This window comes from Eutrigla gurnardus (assembly GCF_963514095.1).
Source record: "Eutrigla gurnardus genome assembly, chromosome: 24".
In the NCBI taxonomy this organism is placed as follows: domain Eukaryota; kingdom Metazoa; phylum Chordata; class Actinopteri; order Perciformes; family Triglidae; genus Eutrigla; species Eutrigla gurnardus.
In genome coordinates, this window is record NC_139935.1 from 1,934,780 (window position 1) to 1,958,382 (window position 23,603).

The following is a 23,603-nucleotide window of genomic DNA, read 5'->3' on the forward strand; positions in this document are numbered from 1 at the left end:
GAATGCACCCCCTTTCCTTTTTGCAGCTTTTTTTTTTTTTTTTTAAGTGGCTCATATTCACATTTATGGGTAACGGAGAAAATGCTCGTCCTACACACACACAGACACACACACACAGACACACACACACACACACACAGACACACACACAGACACACACACACACACACACACACACTTTAATAAGAGCAGCTCATTTTTATGTATCTTTATTCCCACGATACTCATATCATAGCAGGTGCTTCAAACCAGCCGAAGTCTCTTCTCCACATCTATGAATAGAATAACTGTGTGTGTGTGTGTGTGTGTGTGTGTGCGTGTCTGTGTGTCTGTGTGTGTGTGTGTGTGTGTGTGTGTGTGTGTGTGTGTGTGTGTGTGTGTGTTAAAGAAAAAACAACACACACAGTTGTGTCTCACAGCTTTGTCCTTTGTCCTGTTGAATGGAGCCGTTGGTGATGGAGGCTACTTCCCTCTATTCATACTCTGTTGTTTGTCTCCATTCCTGTTGTTGTTGTTTTATGTTGTTGTTGTTTTTTATGTTGATGTTGTTTTATGATGTTGTGGTTTTATGTTGTCGTCGGTTTTATGTTGTTGTTGTTTTATGTTGTCGTCGGTTTTATGTTGTTGTTGTTTTATGTTGTTGTCGGTTTTATGATGTCGGTTTTATGTTGTCGGTTTTATGTTGTTGTCGGTTTTATGATGTTGTTTTATGATGTTGTCGGTTTTATGTTGTTTTATGATGTCGGTTTTATGATGTTGTCGGTTTTATGTTTTATGATGTCGTCGGTTTTATGATGTTGTCGGTTTTATGTTTTATGATGTCGTCGGTTTTATGATGTTGTCGGTTTTATGTTGTTTTATGATGTCGTCGGTTTTATGTTGTCGGTTTTATGTTGTCGTCGGTTTTATGTTGTCGTCGGTTTTATGATGTCGTCGGTTTTATGTTGTCGGTTTTATGTTGTCGTCGGTTTTATGATGTCGTCGGTTTTATGTTGTCGTCGGTTTTATGTTGTCGTCGGTTTTATGTTGTCGTCGGTTTTATGATGTCGTCGGTTTTATGATGTCGTCGGTTTTATGTTGTCGTCGGTTTTATGTTGTCGTCGGTTTTATGTTGTCGGTTTTATGATGTCGTTGGTTTTATGATGTCGTCGGTTTTATGTTGTCGTCGGTTTTATGATGTCGTCGGTTTTATGTTGTTGTCGGTTTTATGTTGTTGTTTTATGTTGTCGTCGGTTTTATGTTGTCGGTTTTATGTTGTCGTCGGTTTTATGATGTCGTCGGTTTTATGTTGTCGTCGGTTTTATGTTGTCGTCGGTTTTATGTTGTCGTCGGTTTTATGATGTCGTCGGTTTTATGATGTCGTCGGTTTTATGTTGTCGTCGGTTTTATGTTGTCGTCGGTTTTATGTTGTCGGTTTTATGATGTCGTTGGTTTTATGATGTCGTCGGTTTTATGTTGTCGTCGGTTTTATGTTGTCGTCGGTTTTATGATGTCGTCGGTTTTATGATGTCGTCGGTTTTATGTTGTCGTCGGTTTTATGTTGTCGTCGGTTTTATGATGTCGTTGGTTTTATGTTGTCGTCGGTTTTATGTTGTCGTCGGTTTTATGTTGTCGGTTTTATGATGTCGTTGGTTTTATGATGTCGTCGGTTTTATGATGTCGTCGGTTTTATGTTGTCGTCGGTTTTATGTTGTCGTCGGTTTTATGATGTCGTCGGTTTTATGATGTCGTCGGTTTTATGTTGTCGTCGGTTTTATGTTGTCGTCGGTTTTATGATGTCGTTGGTTTTATGTTGTCGTCGGTTTTATGTTGTCGTCGGTTTTATGTTGTTGTTTTATGTTGTCGTCGGTTTTATGTTGTTGTCGGTTTTATGTTGTTGTTTTATGTTGTCGTCGGTTTTATGATGTCGTCGGTTTTATGATGTCGTCGGTTTTATGTTGTTGTTGTCGTCGGTTTTATGTTGTCGTCGGTTTATGATGTCGTCGGTTTTATGTTGTCGTCGGTTTTATGATGTCGTCGGTTTTATGTTGTCGTCGGTTTTATGTTGTTGTTGTTTTATGTTGTTGTCGGTTTTATGTTGTCGTCGGTTTTATGATGTCGTCGGTTTTATGTTGTCGTCGGTTTTATGTTGTTGTCGGTTTTATGTTGTCGTCGGTTTTATGTTGTTGTTGTTTTATGTTGTCGTCGGTTTTATGTTGTTGTTGTTTTATGTTGTTGTCGGTTTTATGTTGTTGTTGTCGGTTTTTGGAGATTTCCGATTATTTTGGAGTGTAGTCTTAATGCTGACTGTGCAGCTTCATATTGAACCACTGTATATTAAAAGTTTACCCCCCCCCCCCCCCCCCCCCCCAGTGTCCAGGTGGCGTAGCTCCATACCAAGCCCCTCCCCCACCTCCTCCCCAGCTCCTCCCCCGAGTCGAGTGGTCGGCGTGTCGCCCATCACTTCCTGCTCCACCCCCAAGTCGTCTGAGAGACACGGTAACTCAGTTTACGCCGACCTTTGACCTCTAGAGCGGCTTTGACAAACATCGTGGTTATTAAACTCACGTTTCTCTCCCCCCCCTAGTCTCCTCCCTCTCCTCGCCGCTCCACCCGATCCTCCATCGTACGCTGAGTCCAGTAGGGAAGGATCTCTCCCCCGTCTCTGAGAGGACTCCCACGTTCCTCCCCGCCTCCCGCAGTAAGCTCCTCCTACTTCCTGCTTCCTGTTTCTTTTGCTTCCCCTACTTCCTGTTTCTCCTACTTCATGCTCCTCCTGCTTCTTGTTTCTCCTGCTTCCTGTTTCTCCTACTACATGCTCCTCCTGCTTCCCGTTTCTCCTGCTTCCCGTTTCTCCTGCTTCCTGTTTCTCTGGCTTCCTGTTTCTCCTGCTTCCCGTTTCTCCTGCTTCCTGTTTCTCCTGCTTCCCGTTTCTCCTGCTTCCTGTTCCTTCTGCTTCCTGTTTCTCCTGCTTCTCCTGCTTCCTGTTTCTCCTGCTTCCTGTTCCTCCTGCTTCCTGTTTCTCCTGCTTCCTGTTCCTCCTGCTTCCTGTTTCTCCTGCTTCTCCTGCTTCCTGCTTCCTGTTTCTCCTGCTTCCTGTTCCTCCTGCTTCCTGTTTCTCCTGCTTCCTGTTCCTCCTGCTTCCTGTTTCTCCTGCTTCCTGTTCCTCCTGCTTCCCGTTTCTCCTGCTTCCTGCTTCCCTGAAACACAGCAGAAACATCAGAATATTAATGAGCTCCACATTTAGCTGCAGGAAGTGTGCCGCGGCTCTTTGTGGGTTGTTCGTGATGGAAAGAGATGCGGTTCCAGACCCTGCGGTGGGCCGAGTCCTGTTCGGGGTCTGTGTAGTCCTGCTAGAGGGGCTCTCTGGGCTTGGTAGCCCACGGCCTGTTTCCATGACGACGCTCCTACAAACAGCATTTAAACATCACATGTTGTGTTGGGAGGACTCGGGAGCTGGTCTCAGGACTGAGCTGGTCCCTGATTCTGGTCTTGTGTGTGTCTGAAGGCCTCCGGCGGTCCGTCCTCAGCCCCCAGTCGTCCCTGGACAGCGACCTCGGGGACGACTCCATCGCTCTGGGATACAAACTGCAGGACCTGCTGGACGTCCAGGTGATGGCCCGACTGCAGGAGGAGAGTAAGTCCAAACCCAGAACAGTCCAGAACCTAGTCCTGGACTTCAAGCTCAGTCTGGTCCAAATGATCTGAGAAGATTCTTTTATTTGTGCATTTCAGTGTGTTGTTGTTGTTGTTGTTGTTGTTGTTGTTGTTGTTGTTGTTTCTGTGTCATTGTGTGTCCATTGACGTCTTCTGCTGTCTGTCTGTCCCTCTATCTCCGCTGTCTGTCTGTCTCTGCTGTCTGTCTGTCCCTCTATCTCTGCTGTCTGTCTGTCCCTCTATCTCTGCTGTCTGTCTGTCTGTCTGTCTCTGCTGTCTGTCTGTCCCTCTATCTCTGCTGTCTGTATGTCTGTCTGTCTCTGCTGTCTGTATGTCCCTCTATCTCTGCTGTCTGTCTGTCCCTCTATCTCTGCTGTCTGTCTGTCCGTCTATCTCTGCTGTCTGTCTGTCCCTCCATCTCTGCTGTCTGTCTGTCTGTCTGTCTGTCTGTCCCTCCTGTCTGTCTGTCTGACCCTTCTTTCTAATATTCTAACATGTCATCAGATCTCAGAGCTCATCGCTACTTCAGCTTCATTAACCCCAGAAGGTGATGTCTGTCTGTCTGTCTGTCTGTCTGTCTGTCTGTCTGTCTGTCTGTCTGTCTGTCTGTCTGTGTGCGTGTCTGTCTCTGTGTGTGTGTGTGTGTGCGTGTGTGTGTGTGTCTGTCTGTCTCTGTGTGTGTGTGTGTGTGTCTGTCTCTGTGTGTGTGTGTGTGTGTCTGTCTCTGTGTGTGTGTGTGTGTGTCTGTCTCTGTGTGTGTGTGTGTGTGTCTGTCTCTGTGTGTGTGTGTGTGTGTGTGTGTGTGTGTGTGTGTGTGTGTCTGTCTCTGTGTGTGTGCGTGTGTGTGTGTGTGTGTGTGTGTCTGTGTGTGTGTGTGTGTTGCACCCTGGTCCTCATGTCTCGCCCCCCCAGGTCTAAGGCAGGACTACGCCAGCACCAACCGCCGCAGCCAGAGCTTCACCTTCCAGCTCAGCCAGCTCAGCGCCGGCCGCGGCCTGGAGGAGGAAGACGAGGAGGACGACGAAGACTACGGCTTCCTGCCGCCGCCGCAGCCGCGCCTCACCCGCCTGCCGCACTCCCACACCTTCTCCAGCATGCGAGACTGGCGACGAAGCAGCAGCTCGCTGTCCACGCCGCCGTCCGTCCCCTCCACGCCGCCTTACCCCGCCGCTGGGTTCGCCTTCCAAACTCAGGGACCGGGACCGGGACCGGGTCTGGGACTGGGCAGCCTCTGCGTGGCCGAGCAGCTTGGCTTCAGACCAGGATCAGGTGAGAAAATACACTCGCGTTTAAGAGCCAGATGTTTCCCGTTGGAGGAGGAGACCAAAACAGAGCTCAAAGGAGACACAACGCACATGAATCTATTAATATACTCGGGTGTTTTATTATTATCAATAATAGCGTTTGCTGGTCAGAATCGATGGAGGAGATGAACACGGATCCTACATTTCCCATCATGCAATAATGAGTCCTACGTTTCTAACTAATCGGATATCTCTCTGTTTATGTTTTGTACGTGAAACGTCGTCATGGCGACCAGCCCGAATATGACAGTAAGTCCACGTTGTTTTCCACGTAATTAAAAATGAACCTCCCAAACATGTGATATTTGTTAATCAACTTTCATTCGTTGCTGTTAAATCTGCTTTCTCCTGATTTGACCTTCGCCCTCTGATCGAGTGACCCGCGGCGACGTTGCTAAGCAACCCTAAAAATACCCGCTCTAAGCCGCTCTTAACAGCCGTCGGACCGCCGTGTTTCTCTTCAAGACGAGAGTTAGATGGGATTAGTGTTAGCAAGCTGTTGTCATGGTAACGGAGATCACGTAAAACTGGACTTCATGAAGAAGCTGGCCGTCTCCTCCGTCTCTCACAGATAAGCTGCGGAGGAGCATGCCTAACCTGGTCAGAGCTCCCAGCATGCCGAGCGTGCCCGTAACAACCAATCCCAGCGCTTCCCCTTCTCTGCTTCGTAACAGCCAGAGTTTTGATTCGTCCGGCGGCTGACGCGCCTCGCCGCCTCCAGTAAGTTCTCTCCTTCTGAGTGTTTACGTGTTGAAACGATGATGTCACTGACGTCCCGTTCGCTCCTTCAGACCAGCTGCAGAACCGCGTCCAGAGCGTCGGGGAACTTCTCCTCGCTGTTGTCACGGCAACCGCTGAAGGCCACCGCCTACGTCAGTCCCACCATCAAAGGCTCCGCCTCCATGCCGACCTCCGCCAGCCTCCAGAGTCTGAGCGTCAGCAGCATCCCGATGCTCAGCAAACTGCCCGCTTCCACCCCCGCCACGCCCCGCAGCGGCCTGCCCCGCCCCGCCTCCTTCGTGGGCACGCCGAGCCCTGCCACCACGGCAAGGCGGCCCAGCCGGCGCGGAGGTAACCTCTCTTCTCCCATGATGCTTTGTGCTGGGTCTGACATGTTGAGCATGTGTTCCTCCCTCCTCAGCTTCCTGACGCCTCCAAAGAGCCTGTCGACCCTCAGCGGCCTTCGAGACGGCGCCTGGCGGGACGGCTGCTACTGATCCAGAGATCGGCGGGCGCAGTGGCGCCCCCGCTGGCCGGGACCCTCACTGCACCACAACACCATGTTAGTGGGTTTGACCAAAAAGATCCTGTAGAATAGCGGAATATATTCCAAAAGGGCCACACGTTGAGTCGGTTCTATGCAGCGTTCGTTGGAGACGGCGGGTTCGAGACCTCCGAGTCCGCGCCGTGCCACGGGGACGCGTCCCCTTTTTGCCCTTGTGCAATAAACTGGCTGCGGGGGTCTTCGTTATCCTAATCTGCTAAACAGGGCTGCCAGTTTTTATTAATGAGCCTCGCAATACAGTCTGTGTTTATACGTCTCTTTGAATTTTCCTTTTTTTGTAACGAATCAGGTGTTTCAGGCGCCGAGCTGCTAAAACGAATCTCTTCCCGTCACTTTTGGGCACATTTGGTCTCATTTTTAACATTAAAGTGTGTTTTTGTGTACAAAATCTTAACTGTTATTAAATGTGCTCATTCTATATAAATATATTGATGCAATATTAATGACTTTTTAAATGTGACCAAAAGGAAAAATGTCTGTTTACAAAACTGTCTCACCATGGTGTCACAAAACTGTGCATATTAACACTTTTACATTGTTTCACGCCCTTTTTTAAGGGAGTTTTTTTCTTGTTGCACTTTGTATAAATGAACTTATTTATTTAATATTTTTATGTTCCAGTTAACTCAAGTTTGCACTTTTCTTTTACATTTTGATCTTTTCTGGAATACGGGGGAATAAACGGTTAATTAAATGTTTTTTGGGGAGCTTTCACAGTTGGACACGGTGTTGGACACGGTGTAACGTAGCACCCTTTGTTTGTAACGTTGTCACCAGATCCTTTTTGTTACTGTGATGGACCAAATGAGTGAAACGTTTTAATAAAACTTACTAAATTAAAGAGACTCTCTTCCTTATCCTTGAACCACAACCAATAAACGAGTTTAAATTCAATTTTCAATTCAATTTTCAATTCAAAAATGTTTTGATTCATGCAAACCGGAAAAATGAGCTCAAATTAACACCAACATACTTATAATAGCAGAGATGTCGCCAACTAGTGGTATAATTATGGAGGTATTGAGTGACGGCACAAAGGGTACAATTGTACTTTAAATTTAATTATTATTATATATATTATATATATATAATGTTAACTTATAATTGACACGATCAAATCACAAAAAACATTTTAACAACCCTTCATGTATAAGTGTTAAGGCGGGGGACCCGGATGTAATCGTCTTAAATGAGGCATTCCTGTGATCAGAGTGAATATTTGAATCATGAGCTTTAACGCCCTCTGGTGGCCACAGCCAAGTATTACAGTGTGTATTATCAAGGGAGACACGCTGTAATTACGCACCGTGTCCACCGGAGGGCAGTGTAACTGCAGTGCCTAACAATGTCCCATCTAAATCTACTATTAATTCAGATCGCGAGCTCTATCGCCCTCCGGTGGCCACAACCGTGAAGCAGCGGTGTCATCAAGACAGACACATTACATACACGCAGTACTTCCGGTTGAATCTTTCAAAATAAAAGATAACGGAGCGTGATGACATACAATTAGTACTTCCGGTTGAATCTTTCAAAATAAAAGAATACGGAGCGTGATTATGTACAGTGACAGTGTATGTAATCGTGATGATTGACGCTGGTGATAAAACGGTCACTGCAGTGTCTGTAAATATAATACATCCTACATACTACGTAATCAAAATAGTAAATGCTGCCGGACCGGTCCTCTCGTCCCGGCGGACCGGGTGGCGAGCGGACCGGAAGTGTAGACGTTGGATTGAACTGCGTTGAGTGTTTTGGAAATGTCTGGAGGCGCGGAAAAGTGACGTCAGGCTGTGTGGTTACACGTGTTCCTGATTGAAAATAAACGGAGCACATGTTCCTGAGGTAGGTTCACTGATGACTCTAATGGTCAGAGTCATCTAACCTCTTCATAGGTAACCTCTCTTCTCCCATGATCCTCATTTATATTATTTATAATATTATATTAACTAAAGGGTAAGCTGATAGTTAATTATCTAACGTTAGCTACAGCGATACAAATTCAGCAATCTTATTTAATATAATATTCAGATCACTTGATTGAACGCCCCCTCGTGGCCACAGCCGGTATGTACAACAGCGGTTTAATCATTCAAAATAAGACAACGGGCTGTAATTACGCGCCGTGACCACAGGAGGGCAGTGTATATCCATGGTTAATGACATGGTGGTAAAAGTTACTGCAGTGTCTGTAAATATATGAATAAATTATGAATAATAAAAGTAACCAAAATAATAAATACACCAATAAATACACCATAATGATGATTGACTTCCCTGTGTGTTTATTGCATTTAAATATGTGGCTGTTACACAATAATCCCCACATCCAACCAGCATCAAATCAAGTCTTGAAGTGAATTCTTCGTTCATTGGCTGCTGGCGGCGAGAGCGGATCCCAGAGCTTCTACGAAGCGATGGACGTCGCTGAAGGAGTTGTAGAGCGGCACTGGGGCGATTCGCAGCACGCTGGGCTCCCTCATGTCACACTGAAATCAAAAAATGCATTACATTTTCAAATGTTCTGAAGAGGGGAGCTGCTTTTTTGTGTTTCCTTCACATGGGAGAAACTCTTTGCTGTCGGTTTGGGCAACAACTCGTTCAATCCTGCTCCTTTCAAACACTTGCATCAATTCTGTTCATATTCATATTTTCTCATTTCTGTTTTATAGTTACGATTCTGGACTTTGGATTTATGCACCAAATATTATGTGCAAAACAACTTGGAAGTGTTTCACAATCAATGCTTTGTTTTATTCTCGTGATACAGTGAATACAAAGAGATCATTCTGGTCAACCCTAACCCTAACCCTAACTCCGTGGAGGTCACAGACTGGACTCACCGCGACGCCCCTCCTCTCCAGCTCCTGGAAGATCTTTCTGATGGGGACGGAGAAGCACAGCGAGAGCTGACAGCCTCTCTGCTGAGGGTCAGAGGGCGTGATGATGTGGACGTGAGGTTTGTGGGGTTGGGCGGGGTCCTCGCTGTAATAATGCTGGATCAGGTACTCCAGGTAGCCCGTCAACAGGAGGGACTTCCTGCGTAACGCCTGCATGCTGGTCATCGTAATCACCTGGAAAAACCACGGACATCACTTTGAGTTCATGTCTTTGACGTGCAGTGTGTTCCCGAGGTAGTAGTGAATGGGAACGAGTTTGCTTTTTATGGTGAGAAACCATTTTTTCAGCATTAATGGGTGTGCTGCAGTACCTCCAAACTGGCCTGCAGGAGGCAGACCAGCAGGATGGGCTGGTTTGACAGTCTGAAGGCGCTCACTCCTGGCTGCAGCTCCAACACTGAGAACATGAAAAACACAGTTAGTTTGTGTTTGAGACACTTCAAGGAATCCGTATTTCCCATTTATTTTACATTTCGGCTCCATATGTGACCAGCTTTCAATACACATTCATGTTTCCACCGGTGAAGGATCCTTTAAGGATGAAACATATAGCTGTGATTCCCCGTGAGACCACAAGAGTATGCAGCAACTTTAAGGATGTATAAAAACGTAATATTTGCTTCACCATTGTTCATCTTGAACCGAGTTTTCAGGTCATGTCCCCACCATCCCACCAGCCTGCAGGAGAACATCATGTAAATGTCATATTTGTATATTTAGCAGCAATAATAAGTTATAATAAGCTTCATGTGTTTTAACACTCACGCAGGCTTGATGGAGTCTTTGTGTTTCTGGTGGATGAAGGCCCCGGCGAGAGAACCAGCACCTGAGTTTAAATACTGAGAGACAACAGATACATGTGCTTACATTGTGTTTAACCATGACAGAGGAGACCGTGGACCGGGTCCGTCAGCTGACCTTGTAGGTGCACCAGCAGGCGAAGTCCACCCCCCAGTCGTGCAGCTTCAGCTCTGCGTTCCCTGCAGCGTGGGCGCAATCAAAGCCCACGTAACAGCCCTGACGGACAAAAACGCATTATCAAATACATGAGCATACTTATTCTAAAATGAAATGAACTCGGCTGGAGTGTTACCTTCCTCTGGCCGGCCTTGGTGATGGCCTCCATGTCGAACAGCTGACCGGTGTAGTACTGAACGCCGCTGAACATCACCACGGCGATGGCGTGGCCCTCCTTCTCGATGGTCTCCAGGATGTCCTCGGTCCTCAGAGTCTCCTCTCCCTGAACACAAACGGCGTCACGTTATTGTCACGTTAACGGCAGCAGGCGGGGAAGCGTTTAGGTGGGCTCCGTACCGGTCTGGGGGTCAGCAGCAGCATGCTCTTCTGGGGGTCAAATCCTCGCTGTCGGATCTGGGACTCCACGGCGTACTGAGGGACAAGGGCATTATGGGTAGGGAGCACCCGATACGAGCTTATGATCACACTGAACAACATCAAACAGAAGAAATGTGCAGAAAATCCATTTGAAAGAGTAAAAAGCACAACAATCAGGATCTGGAGAGGATTTCAGATGAATGTCCACGACTGTTTGACAGCTTACATCCTCGTGAAAATGGATTAAAACGGAAACACAAAAACATTCTGCATCAAAAGAAGAATCTAACTGGTGTTTTAGAGTCAAACAGAAATACTCACATGGTCTGAGGGAAAGGCCTTGTCCTCCAGCAGGATTTTGTGTCGAGCTGCTGTCGGTTTGTAGAAGGAAAGCTGCAGAATAAAGACATGAAAGGATTTTCATTTTACATTTCTACAATATATAATGTTTGCATATGTTAAAAAGCTGCAGGAACTTTACCAGAAGAAGATGTAAATTAACTGTCAGGCCGTTCATCATCGCCACCTCCTCCCTTTTAGCTCCTGTAAGAAACCATTTAAATGAGCTCTATTTGCCTTTGATGCTAATGTACTACAAACACGACTAGCCTGCTTTGCACCACATGTTTACACACTCATCATGGTCATTTCCTTGTTTTGCATCTTAGATTAATAAAGACAGAACAGTGAATATATTAGTCCTTCTTGTCAACATTAAATGATCCTTTTTAAAGCTTGTCTCTGTTTAATTTTTTGTTTTTATGTAATGTCATTGACTGTTTCCGACCTGCAGCTTTGTTTAAAGGCCTTCCATTCGTCCTTTGGACTCTGCTGAAAGTGCAGTGACCCGAACGAGCAGCTTCACAGAAAACCAGAGAAAGAAAAAACCCGCCGAGCTCGACGGTCTCTTACCGACAACGTCCGCCATCATTTCCTCCAGGTTGTTTTCGGCCGACGCCCACGGCCGAGAGCCTTCCAGGTGACCATGGCAACCCCTGGGACAGAGTTGATTTCACACGCTGTCACGAAGCATTCATCATTATTTGGTGAAGTGTGAAAATTAAAGAGGCGGTGCATACATTTTGGCCCACTTCTCCATCTCCTCCTCCAGGTACTTCCTGGCCCTTTTGGGCTGGAGCCCCAACGAGTTTCCCACCAGGTAGATGCAATCCTCGGAGCCGTCGACCAGCGAGAGATCCGCTGCAGACATCAGGAGGAACAGGTCATCAGCATGCATGTCACATTTATAAATATATAAACACTATCCATACTCACAAGGAGGTAAATCTGACACTTTGGGCACCAGGAATTCCTCCCTGAGATGCTTGAGGCCGTCGTGTTTGTCGAGGTATGCGGCCACTTCTGCAGACGTGGGCCTGCAGCCCAGCGACGCCGAGACCAGCTGCAGGGTTTCTCTGGGACTTGAGCCACCCAACAGGTCCATATCTGTGGGGTTGGGGGGTGTAGAAGAAAATGTGTTTTATTTTCATCTCATCCTAACTGATCAGATGTCCTGCTGCTCCTATTTGATTGTGGTTAACCTTTGTGATCCTGATTAGAAGAAGTAATTCTCTTCGATCTTGAGAGAAAAGACCTTTTGGTCTTTCCCTCTTCTCCGACTCAGAGAAACCAGTCTGCCCCGAGAGCAGCCACGCCTTTGACTTCTCAGGAGTTTCTCTTGGAAGCAGTTTTGAGTCAATGCAAATCCACTCATCACATGTTCCTCCATGTTCTCTGGAACTCCTTAACAAACTCTGACTAGCCCCACACTCCTGAACTCCTTTCTCCACTGACAGTAATTCAACCTCATCTGAACCAGACCTGAAGAGTTTTCTTCCACAGGGGAAAGAACACCACTTTAATTTTCCAATTCATATATTCATGAAGGAGAAGACTCTTGGCATGTGGAGGAACCGGCCCGGCTTCTCTTTCTGCTTCAGCTGAAGTTGCACAAACTAGATGCAGCAACTGTTGCCCTCCATGATTAATATATAGACTCTATTAAATGTAACATGAGTTCAGTCACTCAACAGCCAACGTGGTTCCTTTGAACCTGCATGTTAAGCAAGGTGAAGCTCGAGCTCAACAAGGTTGCACGGTATGTTCTATATCAAACATGCATCTGTGTGACTGAAGAAAGGTTGATTCAAATCAGTCAAACCACTAATGCTTGAATGACTTTCGTTTTTATAAACGCTGCTGACAATAATCCTCAATTAAAGTGATTTATTTTAAGTTTTCCTTAAAATATCCGCATGACTTCAACGGCTTCAATTGCCTGAAACTATTTACTTTAAAATAAAAGTCTACGGTCATAAACACACAACAACTTTCCACTCTTATGCAGCACATTAAGTTAGTTTCACACCAAAAACAGGTCAGGTTTTCTTAAATGCGTAACTCACTGTTTGCATACATGCTTCCTCTTCACAGACGGTAGACACACTGAGGCAATCCTCTGCTCTGGAGAATCTCTTTAACCCCTTTATCAGCTCCATGTTAATCATTGTTCAAATGAGCAGACCATGAGATAAAAAACAACTATGAACAAATGACATGCCATTATTTGGGATTCCTAAAAGTCCCCTTGAGCATCTCCTTTTCGTACTGTAATGTCTATAGAATTATGTTTATAGACAATATAGACTTCATATGCCAACTTTAATGTGTGCAAACATAACATGTGTGTCAATAAAACACAACAGACTGAACTCAAGGAACCTGATGCAGATAAAGAGTTTAATGTCCTGGCCAGGTTGTTTACGTTAGGTCATATAATGTCAGAGTGGGAGGTGTCTAGTGATGCACACACACACACACACACACACACACACACACACACACACACACACACACACACACACATTATTGAGCAAGCTTTTCAAAATCACATTTTTACGTTCCTACTATTGTGGTGTTCCTATATATTGATATGAACCCGGGGTTCAGGTTCCGGAAGTGACGTTCCGGAAGTGTCGTCGTTGTTGTGAAAGCTGAGTTGTGGCTGCATGCACGGCTTGGTCACGGTAAGTAAATCTGTTGTCCGATAAATGCACAGAATTGCAGACATCGCCTCCTTGTTCAGCGCTGCAGCGCCGCGGGCTGATCGTTACGTATACGATGTTTTCATGTTAAAACGCATGAGTCAGATGTCTACATCGGCTTTAGTGTATAACGAATGTAAAAGGAGTAAAAACAAAAAGTAATTAATGTCCTGCAAAGTTGGCACCCGTTTTTTCAACCCTCGATCGGTTTTATTTTGAAAGTATTGGCAGGCGGAAGTCGCGTAGCTTCGCGCCGCGAACGTGAACTTTGTGACAAACTCAGTCTAAAGATGTCTGCGGAGAAAGCAGGAGACGTTTTGTGCTTCTTTATCAACGGCAAAAAGGTACGTTAAGACTTTAGTTGACGTGTTTGTGATGTTTTAAGTTTTAGCTTAAGTTTGAAGATCGTTTTCAGCCATCATACTTTTTCATTAATTGTTTATTTATTCATCACTTCCGTCGCAATTTCTTTTTTCCTCCAAGCTACAAATTAGTTTTCAGTATCGTTCGCATGTGACTCACAACAGTGTGGTAAACAAATAAATAATAATAATTACATTAATCCCTAACTAGTCAAAGTAACTGGTATTACTTTAAAATTGGTGACCCTTCTGATTCCGTGACGGAAAACGATTTAGAAAATAAAAGCTGTACTAACCTACGTACCTCTCATAATAAAGACTACAGTATCTTACCAGCTATTAAAACCTGGTCACGTGATGATTTTGTAAATATTTGAAAGTATGCTTCCGTAGGTCACGTAGGTTGTCCTCAAATAACTAGTTCAGCAGGAAAAAAAAGTTAGGATATTCTGCTTTCTCTGGTCATATATGTACAATTTTTACTTAATATATTTGGGTTATGAACTGGAATAAATGATAAAACAATAATGAATATAAGTCATACTTGCAATACATAATATAATATAATATAATTGTGAATTGGGAGGTTTGTTTTGCAAGTTGTAACGACTTATATGTATAAGCATAATTATTGAAATAATATCGTCACCATCTCCGAATTCAACACAAACAAAGAAACTGGCTTTTTGCACTAGAGGGACCGAGTAGAGGTCATTTAATCAGTTGCACACATGTTTTGGACTGTGGAAGTTTAACCCTTTTAAAAAGTGAATGGTTGTCCTTCTTTTAAAAACAGGTAACCGTGGAGAATGCAGACCCTGAAACCACGCTGTTGTCCTTCCTCCGGGAGAAACGTATCCTTCAGACCGGCTCAGGTATCAGGTTTTATGATGGGCTGTGTGTTGATGTGAGCCACGCCTACAGGTTGTCTGCTTGACTGACCTCAGTGAGATTAACCGGGACCAAGTATGGCTGCGGCGGTGGAGGCTGCGGGGCGTGCACCGTCATGTTGTCACGCCGCCACCCGGCCACCAAATCCATCATGTATCCTTTATGTGATAAACCACATGACCATGCAGCTCCCCTCGGAATGTGTACACTTAACTTAAATCAAATTAAATTAAAAATATATATATTTCAGTGTTCTGAAGCCAAAAATCATAGTCAAAGTTCATAGTTTTTATTCAGATTCATTAGTAAACAGAAATGTCCCTATCTTCTCCCTGACGGAAGAGAGAAAATCAACCATGTCGGCTTAACTCTAACTGTAAAAACAAAAAAGAAGACTGGAAAATACATTTGTTCAGCAGTGGACGTGGTCCCAGGAAACCGAACACTGTTTCCATTTGACGAACAAAAACAGATTTACAGAAAACAAGAGGGACTCTGATTGTCAACTGGTTATCTGACAGACTGGTTTCAGACATCCACAGACGAGCGTAAAACAGGATTTCTGTGGCATCGGATTATAAATGTACATTCCAGGGACCGAACCAACACACAGAGGAAGTACGACTCACAAACACGCGATGCAAAAACAATATATCATGGAGGACAGAAGAGATGTTTTCCTTCACCGCTGCCGTCAGACATTACTCGGCCAACGCCTGCCTCCTGCCGCTCTGCCAGCTCCACGGAGCCGCCGTCACCACGGTGGAAGGCGTCGGCAGCACCAAGACCCGGATCCACCCCGTGCAGGTCGACACACACACACAGCATCTCGTTTGTTGTACAAAGTGCACACCAGAGAAAAGTCCAGCAGCTTCCTCTAGCCTTCTGCTGCTGTGTTTGGTAGGAGCGGATCGCGAAGGCCCACGGCTCCCAGTGTGGCTTCTGCACCCCGGGGATGGTGATGTCCATGTACGCTCTGCTGAGGAACCAGCCTCAGCCCACCATGGATGACATCACGCAGGCTCTCGCCGGTGTGTTGGCGTCTTTTCATTTGGAGAAGGTTATTTCTATGCATGTGAACACGTGCCTCACGGCGCGTCGTTGCTTTTTTCAGGTAACCTGTGCAGGTGCACCGGATATCGACCCATCGTCGACGGCTGCAGGACCTTCTGTCAGGTGCAAAGCTCAGCTCCAATATAAGTTATATCATTCATAAATAATCAACGATCACATCGGTTTATGAGTGACTGAGTCCATCAGGTCGTAGGATTGATCATTAGGTCAATGTGAGTTTAAGATCTGAGAGCAAAAAAACGGGGGAAAAGTTTAACAAATGCAGCAGAAAGACTGAAAAACGATGAAAAGGAAGATGTGATAATTGCTGCAATCAATCCCAACAGGAAGCCAAATGCTGCCAAGTCAATGGAGCCGGAGCCTGTTGCCTCAAAGGAGGAGAAAATACTGAAGAACCAGAGCCTGAAGTGATTTTTCTTTCTCCTTTTATTCGTGTGATGTCTCTTATTGACCTTGTGTTTCCTCTCGTTGTCATCTGACATATTTAAAAGTACCTCTCACATTTAGAGATTTGATTTACTTTCATTCACGCAGCGTTCCTTAAACCGTGGTGAATCTCATGTTTTTAAATTGCAGGAAAAGCCACAGTTGTTTGACAAGGAGGATTTTCTGCCACTGGACTCGACACAAGAGTTCATCTTCCCCCCCGAACTGATCGTAAGTCATAAGATGTCAGCTGACGAGCAGAGCTCCGTTATTCCTCACATTAAGACGTTTTCTCTCCGCAGCGGATGGCAGAGACGACGAAGCCTCAGACACTCACCTTTCACGGGGAGCGGGTGAGCTGGGTGTCCCCCGTCTCCCTGGAGGAGCTGGTCCAGCTCAAGACCAGTTACCCCGAAGCCCCGCTGGTCATGGGGAACACCAACATAGGTCAGCATGATGTCACTGTGGCGATGGTGAAACGTGTTCCTAATAAGGCCGTGAGGATGTGGGAGGCTTGTTGAAAGATGGATTCTGTTTCTGGCTTTGTGTTGCAGGTGTAGATATGAAGTTCAAAGGCGTCCTGCATCCGCTGATCATCTCTCCAACCAGAGTGGAGGAGCTGTTCGAAGTCACTCGGACGCCGCAGGGTGAGAAACCTCCACGGTGACCCGATGACAAGAAGATCTTCTAGAACGTGCAGCACCTGAAAGCCTTCAGCTCTGTTGACTTTACGAAACGGTCTGCTCTGCAGGTGTTTGGCTGGGAGCCGGCTTCAGTCTCACCGAGCTTCGCTCTCTTCTCGACAAGCTGGTCCCTCAGTTCCCCGAGGACCAGACCGAGCTGTTCAGAGCTCTGAGCCAACAGCTGGGGAACTTGGGAGGCCAGCAGATCCGGAACGTGGCCGTGAGTACACTTCAACTCCACTAATACGTCTCAAATCTCAGAGGTAGATTTACTGGAGTTCAGATGACATCATAGACTTGTGTATTCAGTCTCTCGGGGGCAACATCATGAGTGCGTACCCAAACTCAGACCTGAACCCTGTGTTGGCTGCCGGGAACTGCAGAGTGAGCGTCGTTTCCAGTGGTGAGTTTAATATTTTTCATGTATGTTGCTTCCCGTGCGACACCTTGCCTCTTCTTCACTCCCGACGAACCGTCTGAATCCACCAGGAGGAAGACGAGAGGTTCCTCTGAATCAAGACTTCTTTGTGAGCTTTGGGAAAACCGCCCTGAAGCCAGAAGAGATTGTCGTTTCTGTCTTCGTTCCCTTCTCCAGAAAGGTTGAGTACCCGTTTCCAGGTTATGATTGTGGACGCAGGTCAAAGGTCATGGAGTAAGACGTGATCGTCTGTCCTGCAGGGGGAGTTTGTCCGAGCTTTCCGCCAGGCTCCGAGGAAGGAGGGCTCCTTCCCCACGGTGACGACCGGGATGAGAGTGCTGTTCTCAGAGGGCTCCAGGGTGGTCCAGGATGTCAGTATTTACTATGGAGGGATGGGACCGACCACCGTTAGCGCCGCCAAAACCTGCGCCGCTATCGTCACTAGGTCAGATGTCACAGTGTTTATCCATCACTGTCAGGATCATTCAGTCTAATCGGTGTTTAAGGAGTTTGTGTTTCCTGGTAATTTGCATTACATTTCACTTAAATGACCCGAGGGAGTGTTTTCCTCCAGGCCTTGGGACGATGAGACCCTCAGCCGGGCCTACGACGTCCTCCTGGATGAGTTGGTCCTCCCTCCGTCGACTCCCGGAGGAAAAGTGGAGTTCCGTCGCTCTTTGACTCTCAGCTTCCTCTTCAAATTTAACCTGGAGGTCCTGCAGAAACTTAGAGAAACGGTAGGACGGATGACTGATTTCAAACTCCAACGTGACTCTTTACTTGACTGTTTCTAGCGGAGCGTTTCTGTGAACAGAATGTGGTGACGGACGAGCTTCCTGAGAAGATGCAGCCTTTACCCAGAGAGATCCAACCCAGTCTGCAGGACTTCCAGGTCACTTTTTATGAGCTAACAAGGCTGCTTTTCCTTTCTTACACCCACACTAAAGAGTAAATGACTTCCTCTTCTTCTTCAGCATGTGTCAAAGGACCAGAGCGACCAGGACCCAGTGGGGCGTCCCATCATGCATCGCTCTGCCGTCAGCCAGGCCACAGGTGAGGCCGTGTACTGCGACGACATCCCCAGAACCGACGGGGAGCTCTTCCTGTCTCTGGTAACCAGCTCCCGAGCTCACGCTAAAGTCACGTAAGGACAGAAAGGAGGATGATCTCTGACCCGCGTTTGTTGTTTTTACTGCACTTCGGCTCACGTTTTCTGCATCCAACAGAGGGCTGCATGTGAGCGACGCTCTGCGGCTTCCCGGTGTCGTCGAGGTCGTCACGGCCAAAGATATTCCCGGGCAGAAAGTTCGTAAAATGTTCGGTTATGAGGAGGAGCTGCTCGCTGAGACCGAGGTGAGTACGTATGGATGAGGCACAGAAAAATACAAATGAAGATAAAAGTCATTCCTGTTGTGCGTTTTTTTAATTAGCATCTGAGGGAATGTAAACAATGACAACAAAAACCGTTCTCTGGATAATAATGACCTACATGAATAATATAATAACAATTCTCTGCATTGCAAAACATCATTTTCTCCTGTATTCTGCAGGATAATGTGTCCATGTTTCGTATAGTTCCAGGGCTCCTCTAGGTTTAATCCACAGTATATTTGCCTCCTTGCTGTGTTTCTGCAGGTTTCCTGCATCGGACAGATTTTATGTGCCGTGCTCGCCGACACGAGGGCGCACGCCAAACGAGGAGCAGCAGCTGTGAAGGTGGACTACGAAGACCTGCCGGACCCGGTTTTTACCGTGGAGGTCTGTGGAGTCCGGCTCAGCTCCTCAAACAAAGCTACTTACTTCCAGCTTCTTATTGTGTTTGTTTCTCGCGCCGACAGGAAGCCATCGAGAAGTCGTCTTTCTTTGAGCCTCGGAGGAGGATCGAGAGAGGAAACGTGACGGAAGCCTTTGAAACCGTCGATCAAGTTCATGAAGGTGAAAGTTTCTATCTGTTGGTTTAATTACAGGAAACCTGTTAGATTTAATGGTTTTAAAGCAACGTTTTTGTCTACAGGAGAGTTTCGGATGGGCGGCCAGGAGCATTTCTACATGGAGACCCAGAGCATGCTGGTCGTTCCCGTCGGCGAGGAGACGGAGTTCAACGCATACGTCTCCACTCAGTGGCCGATGGGAATGCAGGTACGCTGATGACGATTTAAAGGCTTTGAGTTAACGTCACCGCCGCTGCTAAAAAGAGCTCGTTGGCGTTGCAGGAGGCCATAGCGGAGACGTTGGGCGTCCCCTCCAACAGAGTTACCTGTCACGTCAAGCGGATAGGCGGAGCTTTCGGCGGGAAGGTCGTTAAGACTGGCATACTGGCGTGTATTACTGCCGTGGCTGCGTGGAAGTAAGACCCCACTCACACACGACGGCTTGAACTTCTCTGTCTTGGGTGATCAGAGTTCACAGAATGCACCTCCATCATGTGATCGGATCCCACTTCCCTGATCTATATGATCAATATTAAAACATTCATCCTGGACTGAAATAACTCCACAAAATAAACCTCAAACAGGATCAGAATATAATATATAATAATAATAGTAATAATAATCATATAATTGTTGTGCTCAGGACCGGCCGTGCAGTCCGCTGTGTCCTGGAGCGAGGGGAGGACATGTTGATCACAGGAGGGCGCCACCCCGTCCTCGCAAAATACCGAGTACAGCAACACACCTCTCATCCGTTTCATCTCAAGATAAACCTTTAAATCCAACTTTATTCAAGGGACTGATGTGTGTTTCAGGTGGGTTTCATGAATGATGGGAGGATCGTGGCTGCAGATATGCAGTACTACGCCAACGCTGGCAACGCCGTGGATGAGTCTCCTCTGGTTGGTCAACGCACTCGTGTTTATTTAAGTTAAACAAAATGGAATTAGTGATTCTCCACTTCTTGCAGATAATAGAAAAAATCCTGCTCCACTTTGACAACGCCTACAACATCCCCAACCTGAGAGGCCACGGCGCCGCCTGCAGGACCAACCTGCCCTCCAACACGGCCTTCAGGGGCTTCGGCGTGCCCCAGAGCCTCGCGGTGGTGGAGAACATGGTCAACGACGTGGCCGCGGTGCTGGGACGCCCCGCAGATCAGGTCATACTCATGTTTCACATTATGTGTGGTAAAAACACAGAAAGGCAGCAGGCGCTGGTCGATGTGTTTTTTTATTTTAAGTTTACTTGTCAACATTACATTGATTATTCAGAAAATAAAAAGATGCTTGCACCAGATTTAGTAAAAAACGAATTTCCATCTTTAGATGCAACAAAATACTGTACACAATAAAATACAAATACTCACAAAACGTATAACCCTACACAAAAACCTCCACAATATAAAATGCACTAGGATGAGAACAGTGAACATGATAATATGCATACATTGTATGAATACATAAGGCAACCTACAATTAAATTCATGGTGCACAATCTACAATTTGAATATCGAGCAATATTTATGTTGAATACTCTCTATAGAATACACTGAAGTAAGGTGAAGTCAGCCTCATCGACCCTTTTTGTAATTCCTCGTCAGATCCGGGAGCTCAACATGTACAAGGGGCCGTCGGTCACCCACTACAAGCTGGAGTTCAGCCCGGAGAACATGCTGCGCTGCTGGGAGGAATGTAAAGCCAAGGCCGACTACGGCGCCCGCCGCGGAGCCGTGGACCAGTTTAACCAGCAGAACCGCTGGAAGAAGAGAGGGATGTCGATCATCCCCATTAAATACGGGATCGCGTTCGCAGAGAGCTTCTTGAATCAGGTCCGTTTGGTGATTTCACCAGACACGGCAGCCTTAAAGGGACAGTACCCATATCCTGTCATGTTACCTGATGCCTGATTGTCTGTGTGTAACAGGCTGCAGCTCTGGTCCACATCTATAAGGACGGCTCCGTCCTGGTCAGTCATGGCGGGGCAGAGATGGGTCAGGGAATCCACACTAAAATGCAACAGGTACTACAAGGACTCGTGTCTGGCCTCCACGGCACACACTCTCCTCATCTAATCTACTTCATCTGAAAATGTATCCGTAAATGGCTTGTTTTCCTGTTTCCTGTTAGGTGGCGAGTCGGGAGCTTCACATTCCAGCCTCTAAGATCTACATCAGCGAAACCAGCACCAACACGGTCCCCAACACCTGCCCCTCTGCTGCCTCCTTCGGGACCGACGCCAACGGCAGGGCGGTCCAGGTAGAGTCCCGTTAGTAAGGTGACTTTGTGCTGAGTCGTCCTTCAGGTCTAATGTTTAAATGCACTTTTTCTGTCATTCAGAATGCCTGCCAGACTCTGTACCAGCGACTGGAGCCCATCAGGCAGAATGACCCCCAAGGATCATGGGAGAGTTGGGTACGATTTGATAAGAAAGGAGAAGAATTATCATTCTGTAATGACGGAGAAAAACATGTATTTAATTTGTACCCAGGTGAATGCAGCGTTTTTTGAGAAAATCAGTTTATCGGCGACTGGATTCTACAGGTACGAGGAGAGAAACCAATGAAGTCAGGTTTGATGAATTAGTCCAGTGACAGCAACGGCTTCCTGTGTGTGTCCTCAGAGGTCCAGACCTCTACATGGACTGGGACAAGATGGAGGGGCAGCCGTACGCTTACTTTACGTTTGGGGCGTGCTGCAGTGAGGTGGAGCTGGACTGCCTCACGGGAGACTACAGGGTCAGGACCGCACCAACTCACCGTGGCAGAGATATCGGCAGAAGCTGAAAATAACTTTCTTTGTCTTGTCTTGCAGACGGTGAGGATGGACGTCGTGATGGACATCGGTCAAAGTGTGAACCCTTCAGTGGACATCGGCCAGGTGAGTGTTATATAAAGCCATCATTATAAAGGATAAATACAATTTAAAAGTGTATTTCCCCTAATGGAGAGGAAGTTATGGGACCTTTCTGTCCTTCCCTTCTCTCTCCCTCCCCCCCTTCCTCTCCTCCCTCCTCCTCTCAGATCGAGGGAGCCATCATGCAGGGTCTGGGTCTCTACACTCTGGAGGAGTTGAAGTTTTCCCCCTCCGGGCTCCTGTACACTCGAGGTCCGTCTCAGTACAAGATCCCGGCGGTCTGCGACGTGCCGCTTCGCTTCAACGTTTATCTGTTGTCAGACTCCCACAATCCTCACGCCATCTACTCCTCAAAGGTCAGAGGTCATCGCGAAACACATGTCTCAGACTCCCTCGTCCACAGTGTTTTTTTGGTCCGTGTAACAAGTACATTTCTGGATCATTCCGCTCTGCAGGGTATCGGGGAGCCGTCCATCTTCCTGGGCAGCTCAGTGCTCTTCGCCATCAAAGATGCGGCGGCCGCGGCACGCTCAGACTCCGGTCTGGTTGGCCCGTTTTCCCTGGACAGCCCCGCCACGCCCGAGAGGGCCTGTCTGGCGTGTGCCTCGCCGCTCACTCAGAAGGTAAAACTGATGAAATACTGGCGACCTCACAAAGTAAATGCCGTGATAGTTTAGTCTGTATCTTTTCAGTGTATCTTTTAAAATTTAAAATCCTCCTTAACAGCACATTAAGTGCACACACAAATACTAAAACAGATAAGCTTTCAAAGGCAGGCTGTAAATCTTACCTCACCTACAATAATGAATATCCAAGGAAAATAAAATTCCGTTCTCTGGGTTTACATTCAGCAATCTGGTTTTTAAAGAAAGGTCAATATAAATCAACTGATACCTCTTACATAGTAGCAGTGTGCATTAACTCTTTATTATTAAAAACATTATTGCCTTAGTGTCTATAACAAAACACACGATCATCATTCATTTATGTTCATGTTTTTGTTGTGTTTCCAGATTGCTGCCATCAAACCAGGATCTTTCAAACCGTGGGCCTTAAACATCTGAGACTGTTAGAGTCTGCTAGACTGACTGAACTCCTGCGGACAGATTTTAGACACCTAAACATGGACAGGAAATACATGTCGTACATATATAATATAATGAATAATATAATAAATTGCTTCTGCTTCTATTCCTTCTCATACAAATTTGAAAAAACTGAACCACAGGAATGCACGACTGTGTTTTGTTTGTCATGGTTTTCTTGTGAATGAACCACATTTTTATAGCTTAGATGGATTAGATTAGACATGACTTGATTTTTGACAATACATTGAGAAAAAAAGAAAATAAGTCTTGGGATAAAAAGTTCCAGTATAGCATACCATATAAAATAAGTACATACAAGTACAAAATATTAATCCTCTATAAATAAAGTAAAAAGTTGTATTTCTTTT

General features: G+C 46.3%; 2 protein-coding genes and 1 pseudogene across 3 annotated transcripts in view; 2 read left to right on the plus strand and 1 right to left on the minus strand.

Annotated features, from left to right (window-relative positions):
- The window catches only part of LOC311010032, a 10,426-nt pseudogene extending 3,940 nt beyond the window's left edge, over positions 1-6,486 (plus strand). Inside the window, exons 6-13 of the transcript XR_014599402.1 lie at positions 447-485; positions 2,353-2,478; positions 2,567-2,680; positions 3,488-3,616; positions 4,549-4,905; positions 5,512-5,660; positions 5,732-6,011; positions 6,082-6,486. The product of XR_014599402.1 is annotated as an uncharacterized misc_RNA (transcript). The remainder of the gene's footprint in view (positions 1-446; positions 486-2,352; positions 2,479-2,566; positions 2,681-3,487; positions 3,617-4,548; positions 4,906-5,511; positions 5,661-5,731; positions 6,012-6,081) is intronic.
- Positions 6,487-8,180: 1,694 nt separating this feature from the next.
- Positions 8,181-12,982, minus strand: kynu (kynureninase). Its single transcript, XM_084004322.1, has 14 exons — positions 12,869-12,982; positions 11,739-11,909; positions 11,543-11,663; positions 11,376-11,458; positions 10,945-11,006; positions 10,785-10,856; positions 10,443-10,517; positions 10,222-10,368; positions 10,047-10,145; positions 9,894-9,967; positions 9,754-9,806; positions 9,440-9,525; positions 9,072-9,302; positions 8,181-8,717 (listed from the first exon to the last, which is right to left on the minus strand). Exons 1-14 carry the CDS (start codon positions 12,879-12,881, stop codon positions 8,598-8,600), a joined length of 1,407 nt encoding a protein of 468 aa, XP_083860448.1. The 5' UTR covers positions 12,882-12,982; the 3' UTR covers positions 8,181-8,597.
- A 765-nt stretch (positions 12,983-13,747) lies between these two features.
- Positions 13,748-23,530, plus strand: aox6 (aldehyde oxidase 6). Its single transcript, XM_084004112.1, has 35 exons — positions 13,748-13,851; positions 14,666-14,723; positions 14,817-14,913; positions 15,459-15,567; positions 15,665-15,791; positions 15,875-15,936; positions 16,161-16,241; positions 16,411-16,491; positions 16,563-16,707; positions 16,815-16,907; positions 17,012-17,163; positions 17,253-17,346; positions 17,433-17,542; positions 17,622-17,806; positions 17,936-18,098; positions 18,176-18,253; positions 18,336-18,505; positions 18,588-18,714; positions 18,997-19,119; positions 19,200-19,296; positions 19,376-19,500; positions 19,575-19,708; positions 19,936-20,023; positions 20,108-20,194; positions 20,263-20,454; positions 20,896-21,123; positions 21,219-21,314; positions 21,422-21,550; positions 21,632-21,706; positions 21,783-21,835; positions 21,915-22,029; positions 22,106-22,171; positions 22,315-22,503; positions 22,603-22,770; positions 23,161-23,530. Exons 1-35 carry the CDS (start codon positions 13,798-13,800, stop codon positions 23,209-23,211), a joined length of 4,002 nt encoding a protein of 1,333 aa, XP_083860238.1. The 5' UTR covers positions 13,748-13,797; the 3' UTR covers positions 23,212-23,530.
- The last annotated feature ends 73 nt before the right edge of the window (positions 23,531-23,603 follow it).

What these genes read in the sequence shown, in the direction of transcription:
- aox6 (XM_084004112.1), top strand. Translation starts at nt 13,798, where the DNA reads ATGTCTGCGGAGAAAGCAGGAGACGTTTTGTGCTTCTTTATCAACGGC. An exon ending in GTCCTTCCTCCGGGAGAAAC is followed by an intron (nt 14,724 to 14,816) that starts GTATCCTTCAGA and finishes GACTGACCTCAG; the next exon opens with TGAGATTAACCGGGACCAAG. An exon ending in CGTCGATCAAGTTCATGAAG is followed by an intron (nt 19,297 to 19,375) that starts GTGAAAGTTTCT and finishes TTTTGTCTACAG; the next exon opens with GAGAGTTTCGGATGGGCGGC.
- kynu (XM_084004322.1), bottom strand. An exon ending in TTAATTTACATCTTCTTCTG is followed by an intron (nt 10,857 to 10,944) that starts GTAAAGTTCCTG and finishes TTTATTCTGCAG; the next exon opens with CTTTCCTTCTACAAACCGAC. An exon ending in TGCTGCTGACCCCCAGACCG is followed by an intron (nt 10,369 to 10,442) that starts GTACGGAGCCCA and finishes GTTTGTGTTCAG; the next exon opens with GGAGAGGAGACTCTGAGGAC.